This window comes from Solea solea, chromosome 3, assembly GCF_958295425.1.
Source record: "Solea solea chromosome 3, fSolSol10.1, whole genome shotgun sequence".
NCBI classification, from domain to species: domain Eukaryota; kingdom Metazoa; phylum Chordata; class Actinopteri; order Pleuronectiformes; family Soleidae; genus Solea; species Solea solea.
This window is the reverse complement of record NC_081136.1, coordinates 11717434-11736116: the sequence shown is the minus strand read 5'-3', so window position 1 is coordinate 11736116 and position 18683 is coordinate 11717434. Positions and strand designations below refer to the sequence as shown.

The 18683-nt window shown below is 40.0% G+C and overlaps 1 protein-coding gene across 6 annotated transcripts in view; it reads right to left on the bottom strand.

The window, feature by feature from the left end:
• The window catches only part of chd3 (chromodomain helicase DNA binding protein 3), a 52344-nt gene that overhangs the window by 8368 nt on the left and 25293 nt on the right, over window positions 1-18683 (bottom strand). For 4 of the 6 annotated variants that reach the window (XM_058625769.1, XM_058625764.1, XM_058625765.1 and 1 more), the window contains exons 29-39: window positions 17628-17772; window positions 16317-16479; window positions 16055-16206; window positions 15186-15393; window positions 14974-15084; window positions 14754-14891; window positions 13713-13821; window positions 12141-12273; window positions 7856-8051; window positions 6206-6369; window positions 5775-5901 (exon numbers count right to left, since the gene is read on the bottom strand). In XM_058625769.1, the coding sequence (XP_058481752.1) occupies window positions 5775-5901; window positions 6206-6369; window positions 7856-8051; window positions 12141-12273; window positions 13713-13821; window positions 14754-14891; window positions 14974-15084; window positions 15186-15393; window positions 16055-16206; window positions 16317-16479; window positions 17628-17772 (1646 nt within the window). Of the gene's footprint in view, window positions 1-5553; window positions 5557-5774; window positions 5902-6205; window positions 6370-7855; window positions 8052-12140; window positions 12274-13712; window positions 13822-14753; window positions 14892-14973; window positions 15085-15185; window positions 15394-16054; window positions 16207-16316; window positions 16480-17627; window positions 17773-18683 lie in introns of all 6 variants that reach the window. The other 2 variants (XM_058625771.1, XM_058625766.1) reach the window with 2 other exon arrangements.

Here is an 18683-nt window from a genome sequence, read left to right as displayed (position 1 = left end):
GGAGTTCAGTGTCCTGCTCAAGAACACTTCAGCAGGGCAGGTGCTTGCAGTCATGAGGCCCCAAACCCCGAATGCTCGACTCCATCTCTCTAATGCCTAAAACCCTACAAGGAGAAGTTTAGTCTAGAACGCGGGACTCCTTCTAGTGCAGATGAGTAGCTTCCTCGCGGCAGTACTGACGGCCGAGACAGGTTTTCCAGAATGTGATTCAGCACAATGAGCAAATGCTGAGACAATGCCACAAGTGAGACACAGACACAGAACAGTCCTTCATTGGAGCAGTTGCTTTATCATTACAATGTGGAGCAGAGTTCACAGAGTGCAGCTAAAGTAGTAGATGTGTAGTTAAAGTGCCATGGCAGACATGCATATTTTTGGACATGTTTTGTGTACTCAAGCGAGGGAACTTTTCTCAGGAGAGTGCTGTTAATGGAGGGAAACTAGGAGGTCGCAGAATCAGAGGACTGTGTTGTTTTAACTCCTTTTTTGCCCCCTTCTCTGGCTCAGTCTAAAAGAGGTCAGGAAGCAGCCGAACCCCAATCAAGACCACAAATGCGGCCTCATTTGCAGCGTGCCTGTGCCCTGCCAGGAGTTCAGGGTGTTTCAGAGTCGACTCGGCTCAGCTCGGCCCCACACTTCACTCAGCTGCTTGCCACGAGGCCCCCGCGAGCGAAAAACCCACGCAGCAAAACAACTTGCGCGTGACTATTTCTGAACAGCCGACGCTCGGCTCAGCCCTCTGCCGGTTCACAAGTCGCAACACAACATTTACACAACTAAACTCCTTCTGTGGTTTCTGTCCCTCTCAAAATACCTTAGTACAAAGTCCGAATGTTTTCTTGGCATGACCAGACTCAGACAGGCTGAGCATAATGACATTTTCAGAGATAGGCTCTGGCTCTCGAAAATGCAATGCTTTTGACAGATGTCTCAGTCTACAATTACATAAATCAAGATACTCAGAATGCGAGGCAGGCACTGCACTGAGGGAGCTGGCTGTTGTGGTTTTAAGGGCAAAGCTATTGGGGAATATCAGGTTTTGCCAGTTATCTCTGCCACATCTCAGCTATCTAAACATCTCTGAACACGAATGCACATGCAGAGCAGAGAGTGCGTCTGGTGAGCATATGTTGTTACCAAACTAATTATGAGAAAATAAATTCACAAACTGCCTGTGTGTACTGACAGACCGCGGGAGCAGGGATTGGACATGTAGCCAAAAACAAACTAAATCTACATCTTTGCTTTTCTGTTTTTATGATTTAAATTCCAAAGCTTTTCACTCAATAAGTGATGAGGGAGAAAATATACACACATGAAACGAAAAATGCTCTTGAGGCAGGTTTGATGGCACAGACTTGGGCGTTTTTTTTGTTGCACAATGCGTCATTACTTCGGAGCAAAGTTTTGAGGTTTTGTGGTTGGACATGTTGAGAGATGAAAATGCCTTAATATAGCAGAGCAGCACGTTTGTGTTTGATTTTGGGTAATGTCTATTTCAGGTGTTTATCTGGCAGCCACATCAGAAACTCTGCTACAGATGTTTTTTTTTTCCAATATTGACTCCTTTCTGGACTTTCAACATTTTCACAACTTAAACTGCTCGGAAAGATAAAGTGTCTCTTCAAGGTGCCTCAATCAGGTCGTTCTTTACTCCACCTATTTAAAAAAACAGATTAGATTACTTAAGCACAAAAGTAACTGCAGTGCATTGACATTTTTACTGAAATAGCCAATTCCCACAATCAGTCGTTCTGATGAAGCCTCAACATTTTTTTTTCCACTTTCTTTTCTCTTGCTAAATGTTTTTCCACAACAACATAACCATATAAAGATGGAATTCTTCAGATCATATCTGTAAATAAAAGAAATCGTTTGGACTGGTTTTGCCCATCATCAGTGAAAGCTGCCAAATACTCGCCGGAGCCAAAATTGTGACGTGTCGTGGAGCCTGTGGAGCTCCACTGGAGCTCATGTGCTCCATCTCAAACGTTTAACTGTGATATAGCTGCAGACAAACCACAGGAACTGTAATTGGGCTGCTTCTGTTTTCTCATGCAAGTTTATGATGCCAGTAAAGATTGTGGATGTTTATGGAAGTCAAAGAAGGGCTCAGTAATCTGGTGCACAAATTTTCATTCAAATGCTCGGCTACAGATTAGCAGAAAAGAAACCCAAGTGTTTTAATCGTGCAATGTTGTGCCTCAGGCCTCAAAAACATTTTCAGCTCTCATTGTCTTAGGCCCTGTTCAGACCTGGTGACATCTGTACTCACTGAACCTACGTATGACTAACTGCTATTTTCGTCAAACTTCCTGGGTTTTACTTTTCAGATTTCAGAAGATTATGACCATTTATATATATATATATATATATATATATATAGTTAGTTGAGTGAAAAGTTGGGTAAATCAAAGCTCTACTTGTGTTGCTGTAACATGTGACACAAGTGATCAGGGTTAATATTGTAGGGGTGGCTACAAATAAATCCATGTATGAGTGCTAAAATAAGTACAAAAAATACTGTAAAACTGCAGCAGGTCAGAGGACTTCAGCTGAGGAGACAGTCTCTAGTGTGTCCCAAGGATTAATTGCATTCATGCAGCTCAGGAATGCGGACATGTGTGTCCTCAAACTACCTCTTAAAAGTGTTTTTTGTGATCAGATCTGAGGATGCATTCAGAAAAGTGAAGAAAGCAACAACATTTTTCACCAATGTCACTCTCTCCACATCAGTATTAACCACCTCAAGAGCCTGTTAGATCCATGAAAGACCTACTAGAATTCGACTGGAAGATGACTAGAACCATGTAACCTTTTAAATGTAACCTCCAAACCTCCTTAATGACAACCAGAACCTTCTTAAAACAATTATAACCATCAATAGAACCTCTTCAATCACAATCACAAAACAACCCCTAGGGCAATGTAAATGATTTTCCCAGTGTAATATAATTTCCAATAAAACAGCTTATTTTTGATTATTTTTTTAAATAATAAGGTGAAATAATAAGTGACATGAAAGTTAAAACCTCAACATATAGGTGTGTTACTAAGCCTCGAGACAGTGTTTTAATGTGTCTCTTGTTGCCTTTTATATTCAAGTAATTATGTTTTCTACAACAAATCTTAATGTTGGCTGAGTGCGTGTTATTTGGGTACTTGATATATAACATGAGTAACATTTTCCTTAAAAGCTAAAGAAGTTAAAACTAGAGATTGAGACTCTAGTTTCAACTTCTTCAATAGCACATGATTGACAACTTTGTAAATGATGCACTAAGCAGAATGGACTATAAAGTACAGCACGTACTGTATGAGTGAACACCAGTGTGATTGACAGCTGGTATTGTCCAATAGGAGCCTGGCTGCAGGTGCAGAAGATCTGTGAACTTCCAAAATGTCAACATGTCAACATGTAAACAATGGTGATGATTCATATGGGTGACATCAAGATTGGTTACCCATTGCTTACTATATGAATGAAAAAGAACAGCACTGCCCACATAACCCTGATGCACAAAGGAGAAGGACAGAGGGGGAAAGAGGAAGAGTGAAGAGAGTTGTGAAAGAGTTTCAATCCATAGCCGTAGAGTTATGTACTGTAGGCCAGGCCTTTGCTTTATGGAAGCTGACATCTTGCTTCTACAGCAGCATGAATGAACAAACCAGTCAAAGAGTGCATTTTGTGTGTTCAAGTGGAAGCTACACACACAAATCCCATGTCTGAACCAATGAAGAAGTAGAAGAAAATGACAGGGAGAGCTGGAGCGTTGTGAAAGAGTGTTTACATCCTTTCTGGTAAATTAAGGCTGTATTAAACTGTAGTTCCATGACATGCTTGGGAAAAAGAGAGTGGTGAGTAGAGGACTCATAAGGCCCTGGTATACTTCCAACGCGCACCGTACGCATGGCGTGAACTGCTTCATCAACGCGCAAAGTGAACTTCCGCTTCCCACTGATAGGTGGAGTATTAAGCCCCGCTCACCAAGCAGACCATCTGTGAGCCGCTCGAACCAGGTGTGTATGAGGGAGCCGTAGCATTGTTCTCTTCTTCTTTGGTAGGAATGCATCCCATTCCCCGCATCCAGACTTGTACCGCCACCCGATGGTGAAATGGAATACTACAGGACCCTGCCACATGAGTATACCAGGGTCCGCGATGTGCTCTTCGGCATGCGCAGCATGTGTGCAGAAGTATACCAGGGCCTTTATGTTTGTTGCACTTTCTAGTGTGACCATTAGATGTCACCAATTATTACGCACTGAACCTTTAAAGATATGGCTTCACAACTGCTCCTGACACACACAGTGTATTTAATGCTTAAGGCAGCAGTGTTTTTTTTATGGCTCAAATCTTCTATCATCAGACTCCTTTACCTACAAACAAAAGAGACTACACATCTCTCTGCGGGCATTCAAAGAAACAACAGCAGGGCTTTGTCATGCACTTAATCTACCTTTGCTGTGCTGATATGACATTCAACAGGTTAAACTCTGCTCAGCTATAAATCACTTCCTCTGCCCAAGGCAGATTCTTTGAGACTGCAATAACACCTCTGCACAAGAAGCATAAATCAGGCTAAAATCGCCGCCTTGCCAAGTGTCAACAGATCAAACAAAGATAGACTCTTCTGTAAATTACCTTGAATGCTATAATTATGATTGCCCTAATATTTTATGAGCTTTATTATTGATAAGTAATAATGCTTTTCACACATACCCACAGGTACACAGAGAGAGGCATTTGTATATAAAATTCAGCCACTTTATTAGGTACACGTGACACCTACAGAAGTGACAACCAGTGTGGTCTTTCTGCTGCTGTAGCTTTAAAGTTCAACATGCTGTTTGTTCAGAGATGGTCTTCACCTTAGTTGCAATGAGTAGTTATTGGAGTTAATGTTCTATCGTTTCAAACCAGTCCGGTCATTCTCCTTTGACCTCTGACATCAACAAAATATTTTCTTCCAGAGAACTGCTGCTCCTTGGATATTTTCTCTTTTTGGACCATTCTCTGTAAACACTATGTAAAAATCCCTGTAGATCAGCAGTTTCTGAAATACTCAGTCCAGAACACCTGGAACCAACACCAATACCACATTTAAAGTCACTTAAATCACCTTTCTCCCTCATTCTAATGCTCGCATTGAACTTGAACAGTGAGCATGTCTTAATGACTAAATGCACTGAGTTGCTGCCATGTGATTGGCTGAATAGATATTTGCTTTTACAAGAAGTAATATATGTGTAATGTGCAAAATATCTTCCTTCCTTAGTAAAAAGATGCAACCTAATGCATTTTACATAGTGAATTTCAATGGTTCTGCTGATATTGTTAATGCCAGTGGAGCCAAACAATGCCTTAGTGTCAGATTTAACTTTTAGACACAAACAACGCCCTGATACAAAGCAAAGCCTTGTATATTGGTTTACAGTATTTAACAGTAGTGGCTCTTTCTTTATAATACTGGTGGCCTCTGGGGATTCCTAGGTTTCCATGCACATTACGACTAACCAGTTTGTGGGCATCTTAAAATGCAGAATTCTTACCTGCTACTAGACATTTGTGATACAAGCAGCTGAACAGGTGTACCTTATAAAGTGGTGAATGTAAAGTATATTTGAACCTACTTGTGGTAGCTGTTCAAATAAAAAGTGTGAATAATAAATGTCCAAATGTCTCTATGTAAAAATGCCTTTGTATGGCGACTCGTACAGTGTTTCTCTGAGGTTCATCCTCACATATTTGATATTAAGCTCCAATTACTGACCTGATATGAAGGATCCGGGTGGCATCTGACTGTAATTGGCCCCTCCCATGTGTAGGGCGCTTGGCGGTGCAGGGGTGAAGGGGGCTCCGTAGTTCTGAGGGGTGGCGTAGGGTCCTGGAGGTATGGGCTGTTAAAGCAAAAGAAGCTTGTATTTGTCATGTGAAAGAACTGAAGACATAACAATAAGGAAAAAGAAGACAAACCACGTTTGAGTTATGTAAGGTGACAGAAGAAATCTGCTGACTAATCAACTGTGGAGTGAGAAACCACAGGTGGGTGGGTGACAAGATAATGGGCTCTGTGTTTTCATTGGCCGCCCTCCACCGATTATTTTTCCACTGAGCACAAGCAGCTGGAACAGGTTTGAACATGTGAGTGCGACTGTTAAAAAATATGTCTGTATGTCATGTGTTGAAGAGCGAGCCACTGACCGGGGGTGTGTGCGTCTCTGTGCCCTTGCTAGCCAGACGGCTGAGGATGCTCCTCTCGGACATTTGCAGACGGGCGGCGATGGGTGGTACTCTGGACAGTGTGGCCGGCAGTCGCGTCACATCGGCCTTCATGTCGCTCAGCAGCTCCTCCAATTGGTTCAACACTGCGATGACAACAACAAATGCAACATTACTATGCTGACTAATTAGAGGACAAGACAACTGGCCATTATCACAGCAGCCATGTTGACATGTTTCTGTTCAGTCTGGGTAAGTTAAAGTAACACTAAAACTTCACTTCAAATTAGGACCAAATACACTCTATATTTAACAACAATTAACAATTTAACACTATTGTGTTAAATGTAAGCTTTTCTGTGTTACATGAATGTTAAAAGAGGTAAATACACTTTGAAACACTGCTAAATGTAACTTTTTAAGTGTTGCTTGGACAATAAAAGAGTTAAATACACTCTGAAACACTGTTAATAACTGTTATGCACACTTTGTAAAAGTTACTTTAACATTAAAAGAGTTATACTCCAAAATAGTGATCATTTTGTATTTCAGTGTTAGTTGAAAACTAAATTAGAGAAATACTGTTTTAATTTAATGCTATTTGGTCCAAATCAGAATTGACTCTTTTATTGTGACTTAAATACTAAGAGTGAAAGAGTTACTTTACCTGCAGAATTTGTGCCATTGTGTGCCATTGAACCAACATGCACCCTGAAACTGAAGAAGCTGATTGGAACTCAGCCATCATTAATTTGATAATTTACAGCTGTGTTTTTCCTACTGTGACCTGTCAAGATAGCTGCCGTGCACTTTCTGAAAAATATTTTCATATTTCAGTTTTGACTTCCTGCTTATTTGGGCATTTTATTGATCCTTGATACTGTTTTGATATTGTATTGATTACACAGCACAGAGGCTGATGTGTATGTAGTGACTTGTGTGGAAAGACTGGTAAAGAAATGCAGGGAAAATGTTTTAATTTAATTAATTTGTCAGAGTCAATGCAACTCAATGTTGTTGCTAGTTCTTTAGAAGTCATTTTGGTGATGATTATGTGGTTAACTACTATTTACTCAACACTTCTAACACTGTCTCAACTTGACAGAGTTTTAAAGGTTTCTGTGTTTATATTAGATTTTTTCTTTTTTTTTTTTTACTGGAACTCGACTGTCACATCTCTCACACGGACATTTGTAGAGTTCAGCGCAGTTACGTGGAGAAATACAAGACGAGAACAAGAACAGTAGTGTGCTGAACATGTTATCTTTTTTTCGACAGAACAATTTAAACATGGACAGACTTGCCAGACAGGCAGTGAGGAAATGTTTGGAGCTATCACTTAACATCGTGTAAGCTTATCTGCTTGGCTTAACTGAAGTCCGCTCCAGGCAGAGCGGTATGGTTGCCGGTGCAGGAAACGCGGTGATTGCACAACAGAGCTGGGGAGATGTGTGGATGATGAGTATCTCTCTTTCATTGTGTTTGTTTGTGGTTATCGGTCTGTTGATCTCTTTTCACTTTCTCTAAGCTTCTCTTTGTTTGCCTCTCTCAGTTTATATTAACTGAGCAGGGAAGTTCAAGAATCAGAGATCTTTAGCTTGTAATCACTGGCCTTGTCGCATCATGTCTGACCTTTGTGTAGGACAGCATTGGCTGGCTTGTTGCCCGCCAGTGACTCCTTGCTGAGATGCTGGTGCGACTCGGCCAGACACTCCACCTCTGCAAAGCGTGCATTGAGTGCCATTGCTGGGTGGCTGGGGTCCTGGGTCATGTTCAGGTACGCTGCCCGCCGCAGCTGCTCCTCTATCACTAGTGCCTGCTCCAACAGCTGGAGCAGAAACGAGATCAAGAAAACAAAATGTGTTCAAGTACAGTGTTGTTTATAACAATGTTAGTATTTATACATACTCTCACCTCCAGCATAGCAGTATACGCAGTACTGACTTGTATTATCAAGCTGCTTAAAGAGAGATCAGGTTTGTTGAAATGTAGTTTGAGGTACTGACACATCAACAACAAGAAACACCCTGGGACCCAGTCATTTGATCTCACTGGAAACATGGCTGCCAGCAGGGATAGAGGGAAAACAGGTTTTTAACAAAAGGCTCATTTATTAAGATCTATGCCTGCCTGAGTCTGTGATATTGCAACAATATGTATGCTGTTTTATCTTGCCACAAGACAGCATTTCCACCTGGAGACTCAGGTTTGTAAAACCACTCACTATCCCACACCAAAGTCCATAGAGACAATCAGCATTTTTATATCATGGCAACACAGGAGCTACTGGTCTACTGAAGCCTCTTTTTTTTGTAAATGTGTATCTCTTAAGTAAATCTGAACAAAAGATTTCAAAAACCAAAGTCACACAATAACACATTTGAACTAAGTGATGGAGGCAGCAGTGGATCAATAACTCGTGTGTGGTGATGTAAAATCACTGATTTTTTATATTGACTTTGATGCAGGGAGTGAGAAACCCCAGCTGGAAAAAGCTGTCTAATGGCAATAAAAAAGATATTGTAGATTTCTGCAGGCCGAGATGATACTGTATTTATTTAGTGAGCATTTTATGAAGTGGCTTCAACCTATTTTTCCTTCTGTCTCTGTTGGAAACTGTGTTTAAAGTGAGAGCCAGTGTCTGGGTCTTAGGCTGGGTCACAGAAACTAAAGTCAGTGCCAATTCCTCATACAACCACACTTAAAAAAAAAACTGTACAATCCTTTAAGTCATATGCTGTGTCCCAATTCCAAACAATATACTAAATAGACAAAAAATTGTCATAGTGTACTATGTTTCACGACATAATTTAATGATTTATAACATAAGCACAGTTTGAATTTGTTGTGTGCAAAATTTATTACTTAGCATGATTCAGTGGGTTCATGCTGATGCTAAATGAATAAAAACAATGTGTCTTAAAACACATCCTTCCCAGCAGATCATATTAGTGATATTCCGAGTAGAAAAACAGTCTAAAATCTCTGATTCAGTTTCTCACATTACCTAGATCAAGACAGGATGTGTGAGGTGGCCAGATTCTGTTTTGAAGGAGGTAATTAGATTATTTGTATTGTTGTTCTGATAAAAACAACTCCTATAGCATTTATTCCATTATTGAATAGCTTCTCTATAATCGGCATCATTTGAACTCAATGAACTCAATTAGTGTGACAACATAACAGCTCACACTTGGTGCAGTACAGGACTCACCGCTGGTCTCTGCCGCACTACCTTTTCAATTTACAATATTTGCAATATTCTTGATGAAACATGCTGGTACTCTCATGCACCTATGGATTTATATGTATATGACTGCAAACAAACCAATATTGGCGAAAAGTTGCCATGGAAATTTATTCATTTACGTTTATTTCCAGGTGGAAATATACAGTAAAATGGAGATTAAAAAAGCATACTGCACATCAATATTAGTGGAAAATGCCAGAGACTTCGCAAAACAACATTATTGTTTATTGAAAAACTAAGACAATAACGATTAAAACATTTTCCAGATGCAACTTATATTCCAAAAGGAAAACTTTGCCAACAACTGTTTTATCTAATAAGACAAAAGTTATTAAAAGTCTTTTTTATTGCTGCAAAGTGGAAGACATGCTGACAGTTATGAAAACCTGTTCCACCGGAGTCCAATCGAATCATGTAATTCCTTATTAAAAAAAATTTCAAACTCTCATTTACAATCAACTTTGCATCAGTGTATCACCCCACCCTATATGTACAGTATATATATATGTATATGTATATATGTATGTATATATATATATATATATATATATATATATATATATAATAACTCTAAACAGATTTAGCTGCTTTGACAAATGGATGGACAAACACCTGGAGGCAGAATAGTGCACCCTCCATGTGTTGTTCAGCACTACTGTAACAAGGAGGTATTGTTTTGATCAACAAATCTGGAAAAGAGCTTCAACCCGCAGAAGACACTGAAATAAAACTGTCAATTTCAGTTTTTTTTGATGTGTTGTGGGACAACAGTTACTGTCAACGCTGCGCTCCAAACACATATTTTGTAATCACACTGACAGTGAGTCACTTTGCGATTTTGTCTATTAATGTCTGCTTGAAATTAGCACAGCACGTAGCATTATGGGAACTTTTAGATTTTCTTTAAACTGAGACATCTATGTCAAAGCATTTGGGAAAATATCAGACGAAGGAGGGTTGAATGAGCCTCAACTGTCGCTTCATTTCTATAGCATGTTTTAATTTAAAGAAAAAGGAAAACAAATCAGATTGGAAATGATTGTTTTGAGTGCTTGCATGCAGGTGCACCTGCAGCCTACTTTGGCATGTAACACATTCACTTAATCACTACATGAGACAAACATCCTCCTCTATCAAAGACTGAGGCTGCTTTGCACAGCTGAATTCACTGAACTAGGCATCACAGCGAGCAGCTGCGGCCGCTGGTTGCACTGACAATAGTTTGAGCTAACTCATGATCTAAATGAAAACAGAGGATATTATAAGAATTCAGACGTCCAATAAAAAATCAAATCCACTCATAATAAAAACCCTAACATTGGCAACTCAATAAAGCCAATAAAAAGAGCCAATACAACACAGAAGATGATGATAGAACCCTAAAACAGGGAACTCATTTTTAACTCATCATTATCATCAATGACTTGCAAAGCTTTTAATAAAAGAACATGGCTTTGTACAAAGTCATTAGCACCTCGAACCAAAGGAATTAACTAAGTAATGCTGACACACAACTGATAAAATTGTGTTAAAACAAACATCTGGGTTTTATTTATTCTGCTTTACTTCCCATTCTGAATCTAATGCCAAAGTAAGTTAATTTTCTACCCACCATTACCCTTTAAATAATCTGTAATCTGTGCTGTTTCTCAGAGATGCTAAAAGGTCTCAGTTGGCACAGCAACAGCAAAACAGCAATTTCTTTGGAAATCTAATCTCATGAGGTAATTCAATCATGTGACGAACTAAAAATTACGAAGGGGGAAAGTGGTGTGAAATCATTTTAAGTTTTTGCTGACTCGTTAGTGCATGCTCAAACTCAGATTTTTGAGAATAATTTAGTGAGAGAGAGAGAGAGACAGAGATAACAAGAAACGGAGAGAGTGAGACAGTGAAAGAGATTAAATGAGGATGTTGAGGGCAGGATCTGAAACATGTGAGCCGGTCAAAAACAGGATGAGAGCTCTTCCAGAAATGCAGCGGTCAGCAACACCATCCGACCAACATGTGGGTCTAGGGGCATCTGTCATCCGACCATCAAACAAGTCAGGTGATTGAAGACACTGAGAAATGGTACTAAAATAAGTTTGTCGGCATAGTTGGCCGCAGTATTAAACCGCAAGCCTTTTTTGACAGAAAACCAAGAAGTGTCATTTAGTGATTTGAATGCTTGGTTATTAAATCCTCTGATTTAAGCCTCTGCATTGTCTGTAAAATGAAAACAGAATCACAGAGGTTTGAGATATTATTCCAGGAACCATAAAATCCTACTTACAATTGACCTAAGTCAAAGTTGTTGGCATGAAAATACAGAAAAAAGTAGAAAGAGTGCTGCTAAGCCCAATAATTCAGAAAATTTACCCAATTTTATATCTTATATATGCCACATTTTTTCATAAAAACCTCTGCATTATGTTTTGTTAAATTCATGAAAATGTTTTTATTGGATCTGCTCCAAACTATCATATATCACTCTTCAATAAGCGCTCAAGAAAATTGAGTCATTTTTATTGTAATCCTGCTACAAACTAACAAAAAGAATACACTGTTAGTCCAAATTATTATAATCACCTGACTCACCTAATTGCAAAGTTTCATGGCAATGTTTTGGGTGGACAGACACATTGCTACCACTCAAGGTGAACCTTTAGCTGAGACTCGCCCTACCTTAAAGCGTCGAGCCAGAAACTTGTTCTTCATCTCCAGGAAGTTGCCTTTATTCGCCTGCGACTTGAAAGGCTCGTTGACGATGGCGAACTGAGGGTCATTCTGGATGTCCTGCCACCGAGCGTAGCCGTGACTGGTGCAAAGGTCAAGGGAAGTTAAGACTGTGTGCACAAGAACTGTTAATTGCATCGCTTTCCACCAGGTCGCTTAATAGGCTTCGAACTTGACTACTTTTGCAATGTTTGGATAAGAATTGAGATATTGGTAAAAATGCCACAGATATATTGTTCATCTACGTATTAATCACACATCTGTCCAAAAGTTCGCTTGACAGGCTTCAATCTTGGTAGGTGACTTACTCAGGGCACCAGTGTGTGCAGTGCCAACTTCGTCGCTGTTTGGATTAAAAACAGCAGCAAGAGATAACAGTAAAAAAACAGGCACACAGTAAGAAGGCTTATTGGCGGAAAAAGAATATACTATCCATGAGTATGTTTGATTAAAATACTTCAAAATAAAAATTCATAGTCTTTGCAGCCTCAGAATTAGCCTTTTACATGTACTGTAGGCAAGGACCTTGCTTTATGGAGAGCGCCATCTTGTGTCACCATGTTTCTATTCCGCAGCAGCTCAAATGGACAAATCCATTGGCATTTTGAAGCCAACGTTTATGGGGGAAAAAAGGCCCCCTTGACCATCAAGTATGGAGCTAAAAAGATTGTCTACCTGAGCACAAACAGCCATGGAGTGGGTGCAAAAAGTAGCCTAGCTTAATTAAGTGTCTTCACCATAAATCCACCTTCATAGAGGTGGCTTAATATGTTGAAATGTAGAAATGACTATCTGCACTCAAGAGCCACTTTATTAGGTACACAGTACAACTAATAAAGTGGCAGGAGTGGCACAATTCTGCTGCTGTAGCCCCTCTGCTACCAGGTTTGACAAGTTGTGGATTTGGAGATGGTCTTCTTCATACCTTGGCTGTAATGAGTGGTTATTTGAGTTATTGTTGCCTTTCTATCATATCAAACCAGTCTACATGCACTGAGTTGATTAGATATTTGCATTAACGAGTTGGTGAACAGGTGTACCTAATTAAGTGGTTGTATGTGTACATCCTCTTCCTAGGTGTCATAAGCCACAGACATGAGTGTCATCAGACAGTAAATCTTGATGGCCAAAATGTTCACTTGTTCCTTTGAGCTGAACAATTGAATTTGATTTGCTTCATTTTGCAACTCACAACAACAAACTAAATTGCTGTCATTTGAGCTAAATTAGGTTTTAAGGCAGTTTCTAGGGAAAAAGGGCATTTCTCTCATTACAGTTAACCAGAGACCTCAGCATTAACTTGCAGAATGCAACAGTTTTATGTGAATGCTGCATGGCCATAATTACCATAATAGAGAGAACAACATGAACGAAATGACCTACTAGATCAGCTTCCAGCACACACTGTTTAGTGTTTATAGAGTTCTAGCTGGTTTGTTGACTTATTACACCAGGCTTCTGCCGGCTGATAGAAACATAAACACACAGGGTCATCGCTCGGGCAACTGCTGTCAAGGATACATCACTATTCCTGCCAGCAGCCAGAAGTCATGTCGGCGGTGCCAGATCTCGTTCATCTTCCCTGAGGAGACGGCAGCCCGCTCCTCATTCTGCCAAAGAGTGTGCAGCTCTGCGGGATGAAGCCAGCATAAGGTAAAAATGAGGTTCATCTCAAAGTGCTTAGTGAGCTGAAACCTGGCTCCAGGTGTTTCCACAGCTTTTCAGGGTTTGTGATCAAGGTGGAGATCATTTTGGCTCATTGAAGCCTTTGTAGTGAAGCTCTGAGAAGCAATTTTTTCATGGTGTTTAGACTGCTTAGTAACGCCTTTGTTCAAACTTATAAGTTATTTTCACCTTTTCACCTTTTCAGGGAAGCCAAATGTGTCTTCTTCTCTACTTCTCTTGTCAGGTTTTGCATGTAACAATTCAGCGATTCATGAAACATGAAAACACCATTGTCTGCAGCTTTTATTAATAAACTCTTTTGATTGGTCAAAAAAAAACACACCTGAGATTTAAATGCATCCTGGATGCATCTCCTGTGGCCACTTGCAAGAACAAAATTATGTTTTTAATGAGTCTGACTTTACAAATGTGCCTGAAGTCAAAGTGTTGGTGTGTGTGTGAGTGAGCAGGAGAGACAGAAAGAGACAGAGAAAGAGACAAGAGACGTTTCAGTGAATCAAAGCTCTGCGTACGCTGAAAAAGAAATCAGGTGATTATCAGTGTTAATATTGTGGCAGTGGCTACAAATAAATGAATGTTCTGTTTGAGCACTGATTAAAGTAAAAAGAGAAAGAATGAAACTGCAGTGGGTCAGAGGATGTCGGCTTAGGTGTTGGACTCTAATGTGTCCTGAGGACAGATTGCGTTCATGCAGCACTGTGAACACAATCCACAGACTCAGGAGTCCTAAAACCTTTTCTGAATGTGGTTTTTGTGGTCAGATTTGCCAATGGATTCTCAGATCACTTGGTACAAATGTTCCAGGTCTAAATGGGGTCAGAAATGTAACAGCATTAAAATCTTTTCAACATCCACTGCATGAAAATCAGTACTTACCAGTGAAGCCACCATCGGCGATGTTGAACATGAAGCGCGGTCGCTCAGTCGGAGGCTTCACGTTAACCTTGGGTGTCTCCTCCTTAGTTGCTTTGACATCTTTCGCTGCATCCTTTTCACCTTTGAACTCCTCTGTTACTGCAAATGACAGTGAGGATACAATTTAGCGCACTTGTTATTATGTGTTTCTGGCAGCGATCGCCTACAAACAGTGACGCACCTTTCTTCACCTGAGTGACCTCAGACTTCTCCTTGGCATTGGTCGCTTCCGTCGATGCATCTTCGCGCTTTTCTTTGTCTTTTTCCCGCTCCTCTGCCGCCTTCTCTCCTTCTACAGAAAATAAGACGCAGGGAGTCGCTGCACTGCTCCAAACAAACTGCTTTATTTGCTTTTAAACATCATATTTCATATGTCTGGGACTTTTTTGCTACCTGATTTCTCTTCTTTACACTCGGCGTCTTGCTTTGATGTTTGTTTGGCCTCTTCTTTACTCTCCTCCTGCTCTTTCTTCTCCTCCAGTGTGGCAGGTGAACAGTCAGATGATTCTTTCTTATCCACCTCCCTCACTTTGCTCTCCTCTTTGCCTTCAGCTTGACCAGGAGACACACTTTGTGGTCGCTCTTTAGCCACAGAGGAAATCTGTGGGCAGTAGCGCAACGTGGTGTCAAATAATAAAATTACAGTACATTAACACTTTCAGTCCCTGTAAAGTGATGAAAATATCTTGAAAATTTGTTTCTGACCACCTTGCCAATTTGAAGCAACTTTCACACTCACACACACACACACACACACACACACACACACACACACAAACATACTGATCTCCATGCTTTAGCAGGGGCCAAACAACGCAAACGTAGCTGTTCATCAGTGTTTGTACAGAATATTTAATGTAAACAGTGATATTTTCACCATTTTGGTCACAGTTTAACAAGCAAACGAATTGAGTATTAATTGAGAAAATAATCAACAGATTAATCACAGGTTGCAGCCCTACTAAGGACATACTTTCCACGTCTGTGTGACATGATTTTCAATTGTGTCCATTCAGGCTGCTGTAGAAATAGGTCAGTGCAAAATGGTGGGCTCTGTGAAGCAGGGTCCTTGCTTTATATAAAAGGCTATTTTTTTTTATGTTTAAAGCAATTATACACTTCAACAAATATACGTATGTGTAGTGCATTCAGTTTCTACAAATGTAACACAGTGCACCGTTAAAGTATAAATAAAATACAGTATGTTCACTGGTAACTCAAATCTACAAATCAGTTCTCGTGTTTTGAAGACAGTGTCCCACCTCTTCAGGGTCTCCAGTCTTGCTGCTGTCCACCTCTTTTCCCTCATCCTTTTCCTTCACTTTCTCCGACAGGGTCTCACCTTCCTCTTTGTCCTCCACCTTCTCTCCCTCTTTCCAGTTCTTTTCTAGCTTGTCTGCTGGAGCAGGAGTCGCTGCACGTGTTCACACAAATACAGTGCTGTTACTGTAAGTTATATATTCACCTTTATCGCTCGACACGGAAGCGCCCCCTGCTGCATCTGGTGTGAGTATGTTCCATTACCTGGCTTGGAGGTGCACGGCGTGTTGTTATAGCTTGCGTCCGGTGTGGGCGTGGCTGTCTTCACCGCAGGAGAGGAGGCCCTGGAGGACGCCTTGTCAACGCTCACCTCGGGCTTTAACTCCGGGAGACTCCACCGTCCGTTGATGTGCTCAAACTCCTGGATCTGAACCCAAGAACTCAGAAAACTAAGCAAAAATAACAAAAGAAAACACACACATACTCGCTCTACCTAACATCACAAGCCCACCACCCACATGCCGTTTGTCTCAAAGTATATATTTCAATCCCTGTGGCTTAGATAGAAGATCAGGATGTCGGCACGTTTAAACAATTAGGACTGAAAACTAGATTAAACCAAAATAAACTGAAAGAACATCTTCTGAGATATCATGATTCTTGACCTGAGTTTGCTCTCCACTACTTCTTCTGTACGAAAACAACAGACCTACTACTTATGTGGAATCACACTTATTTCTGCACTTACACTTAATCACACTTGATTATAATCCTTAACAACTGCAAGTCATATTTGTTTTCTAAATTATTTACAGCTGGCAAATTTTTTATCTGTCTAATTGTTTACTCTCCTACAACAACATCAGAGCTGCATTATGTTAATGCTAATGTAAACCGAACATTTCCAGCAGCTGCTGCTTTGCCGTTAGCAAAAGTCAACCAAGCAAAACGCAGCTTTTGTTGTGAAGCAGTCGCAGAAAAAGCAGAATAAAAACGTATTAATCACATCTGACACAGAACACAACCAACAAAACAAAATGCACCAGGATGATGACAATAAGCTACACAAACCTTTTTCTTACAATTTAGTTGCACAAAGAATGTCAAGTGGTGTATTTACACCAGAACTACCAAGGTGGTCATTTATAAAAGTTTATAACTGTGTTGAAAAGCATCCCATGTAACAATGTCACCTTGACTTTCCCCTCCATATGAGTAAGTTTTAATCTAACAATGTTCTTTTATTAAAATTACAGTTCTGACAGTTTGTAACTCAAGTACAATGGCCATTGATTTTATATTGGTTATTAAAATAACATGCAAATAAAGTATGAATGATCAAAATTATCACTATCAATGATAATTCTAGCAGTTACAGAATTCCACTAGTAACTTGCTAAAGTAGAGTTTTAAGCCATGTTTTTTTAAAACAAAGTTTAGTTTAGAGCTGTTTATTTTGTTTCATTCTTGACTTTTTAAACTTTTTCTGAGATTCCTTTCATTTGTGCAAAATAAATATAGTTATTCATTCATTCTTTCATTCACAACTACGAGGGTGAACAGCTTTGGCCTGACCTTCTTCTTGACGAGGGACATGACGCCGATTCGAGTAAGGACAGGCTGGCGACACAAACCCTCCCTCGGGACGCCGTCCGCGAACGTCTCAGCACCGTCGGCCACGGGCTCACACAAGTGACGCATAAAGAGCGACACGTAAGCTCTGTCAAAGACGAAGAAGACAAGAGAGAAACATTAGATGATAAGTGGAAAAGGCTTGCAGGCAATGCTGGACAGAAGCGTGTAATATATACAGTAATATAATACAGTAATAATATTACTGAGAGCAGAAAATAATCTATGTTTTTTCTTTTTTATATGGTGTTGGTCTCATGAGTAATTATAGGTAGGAACCTTTCTTGTCTGGTCAGGTGTTTGATCAGTGGGTTAGTTTGTTAATTCAGTGGCTTAAAGTGTAAGCTTGCTTCTTACAATAGTTTTACCTAGTAAGGAGCAGTGTATAAATAAATAAATATATTACATTTACTAAGTAAGTAGGTTGTTATTTGTTTTTTTTCCTCTGGAACACTGATTACCAAGGACTGGGTCAGGACCCACAGATGGGTGGCAGGACTTTTTGTGATGGGCCCCAAACAACTTGCCAACCTTGTCTGTCGGTTTCAAATAACATACATACAATCATCAATTTGGTCTGATATTGCCTTGGAGTTTTGTTCTTTGGGTTAACAACCCTGCATCAATCTGAAGAAATCCAAAAACATTCAACAGAGTTTAACTTAATGACTTAATGACTCTGATCATTAGAGGCTAAATACCTGGAGTTTTGTAGATGACTGAGAACCTTCACAGACAAACACCATTGACACCATTTCACAAACACCACTGTTTGTGAAAAAAGACCAGCAGAAAGCTGATAATTGATGATTATGATCAATCAATGAACATGCACATCTCATTGGCATCTTCGAAAAGTCCTGCACATGTAATTATTACGTTATTACGTTAACCTCTGTCTTCGTTAAGAAGTACAGCCAAAGGTTTGCGCTGTACCAGCCACGATTTCTTCTGCAATGTGTTTTTCCATGTCCATCTTCATTCAACGGTGAAAACACA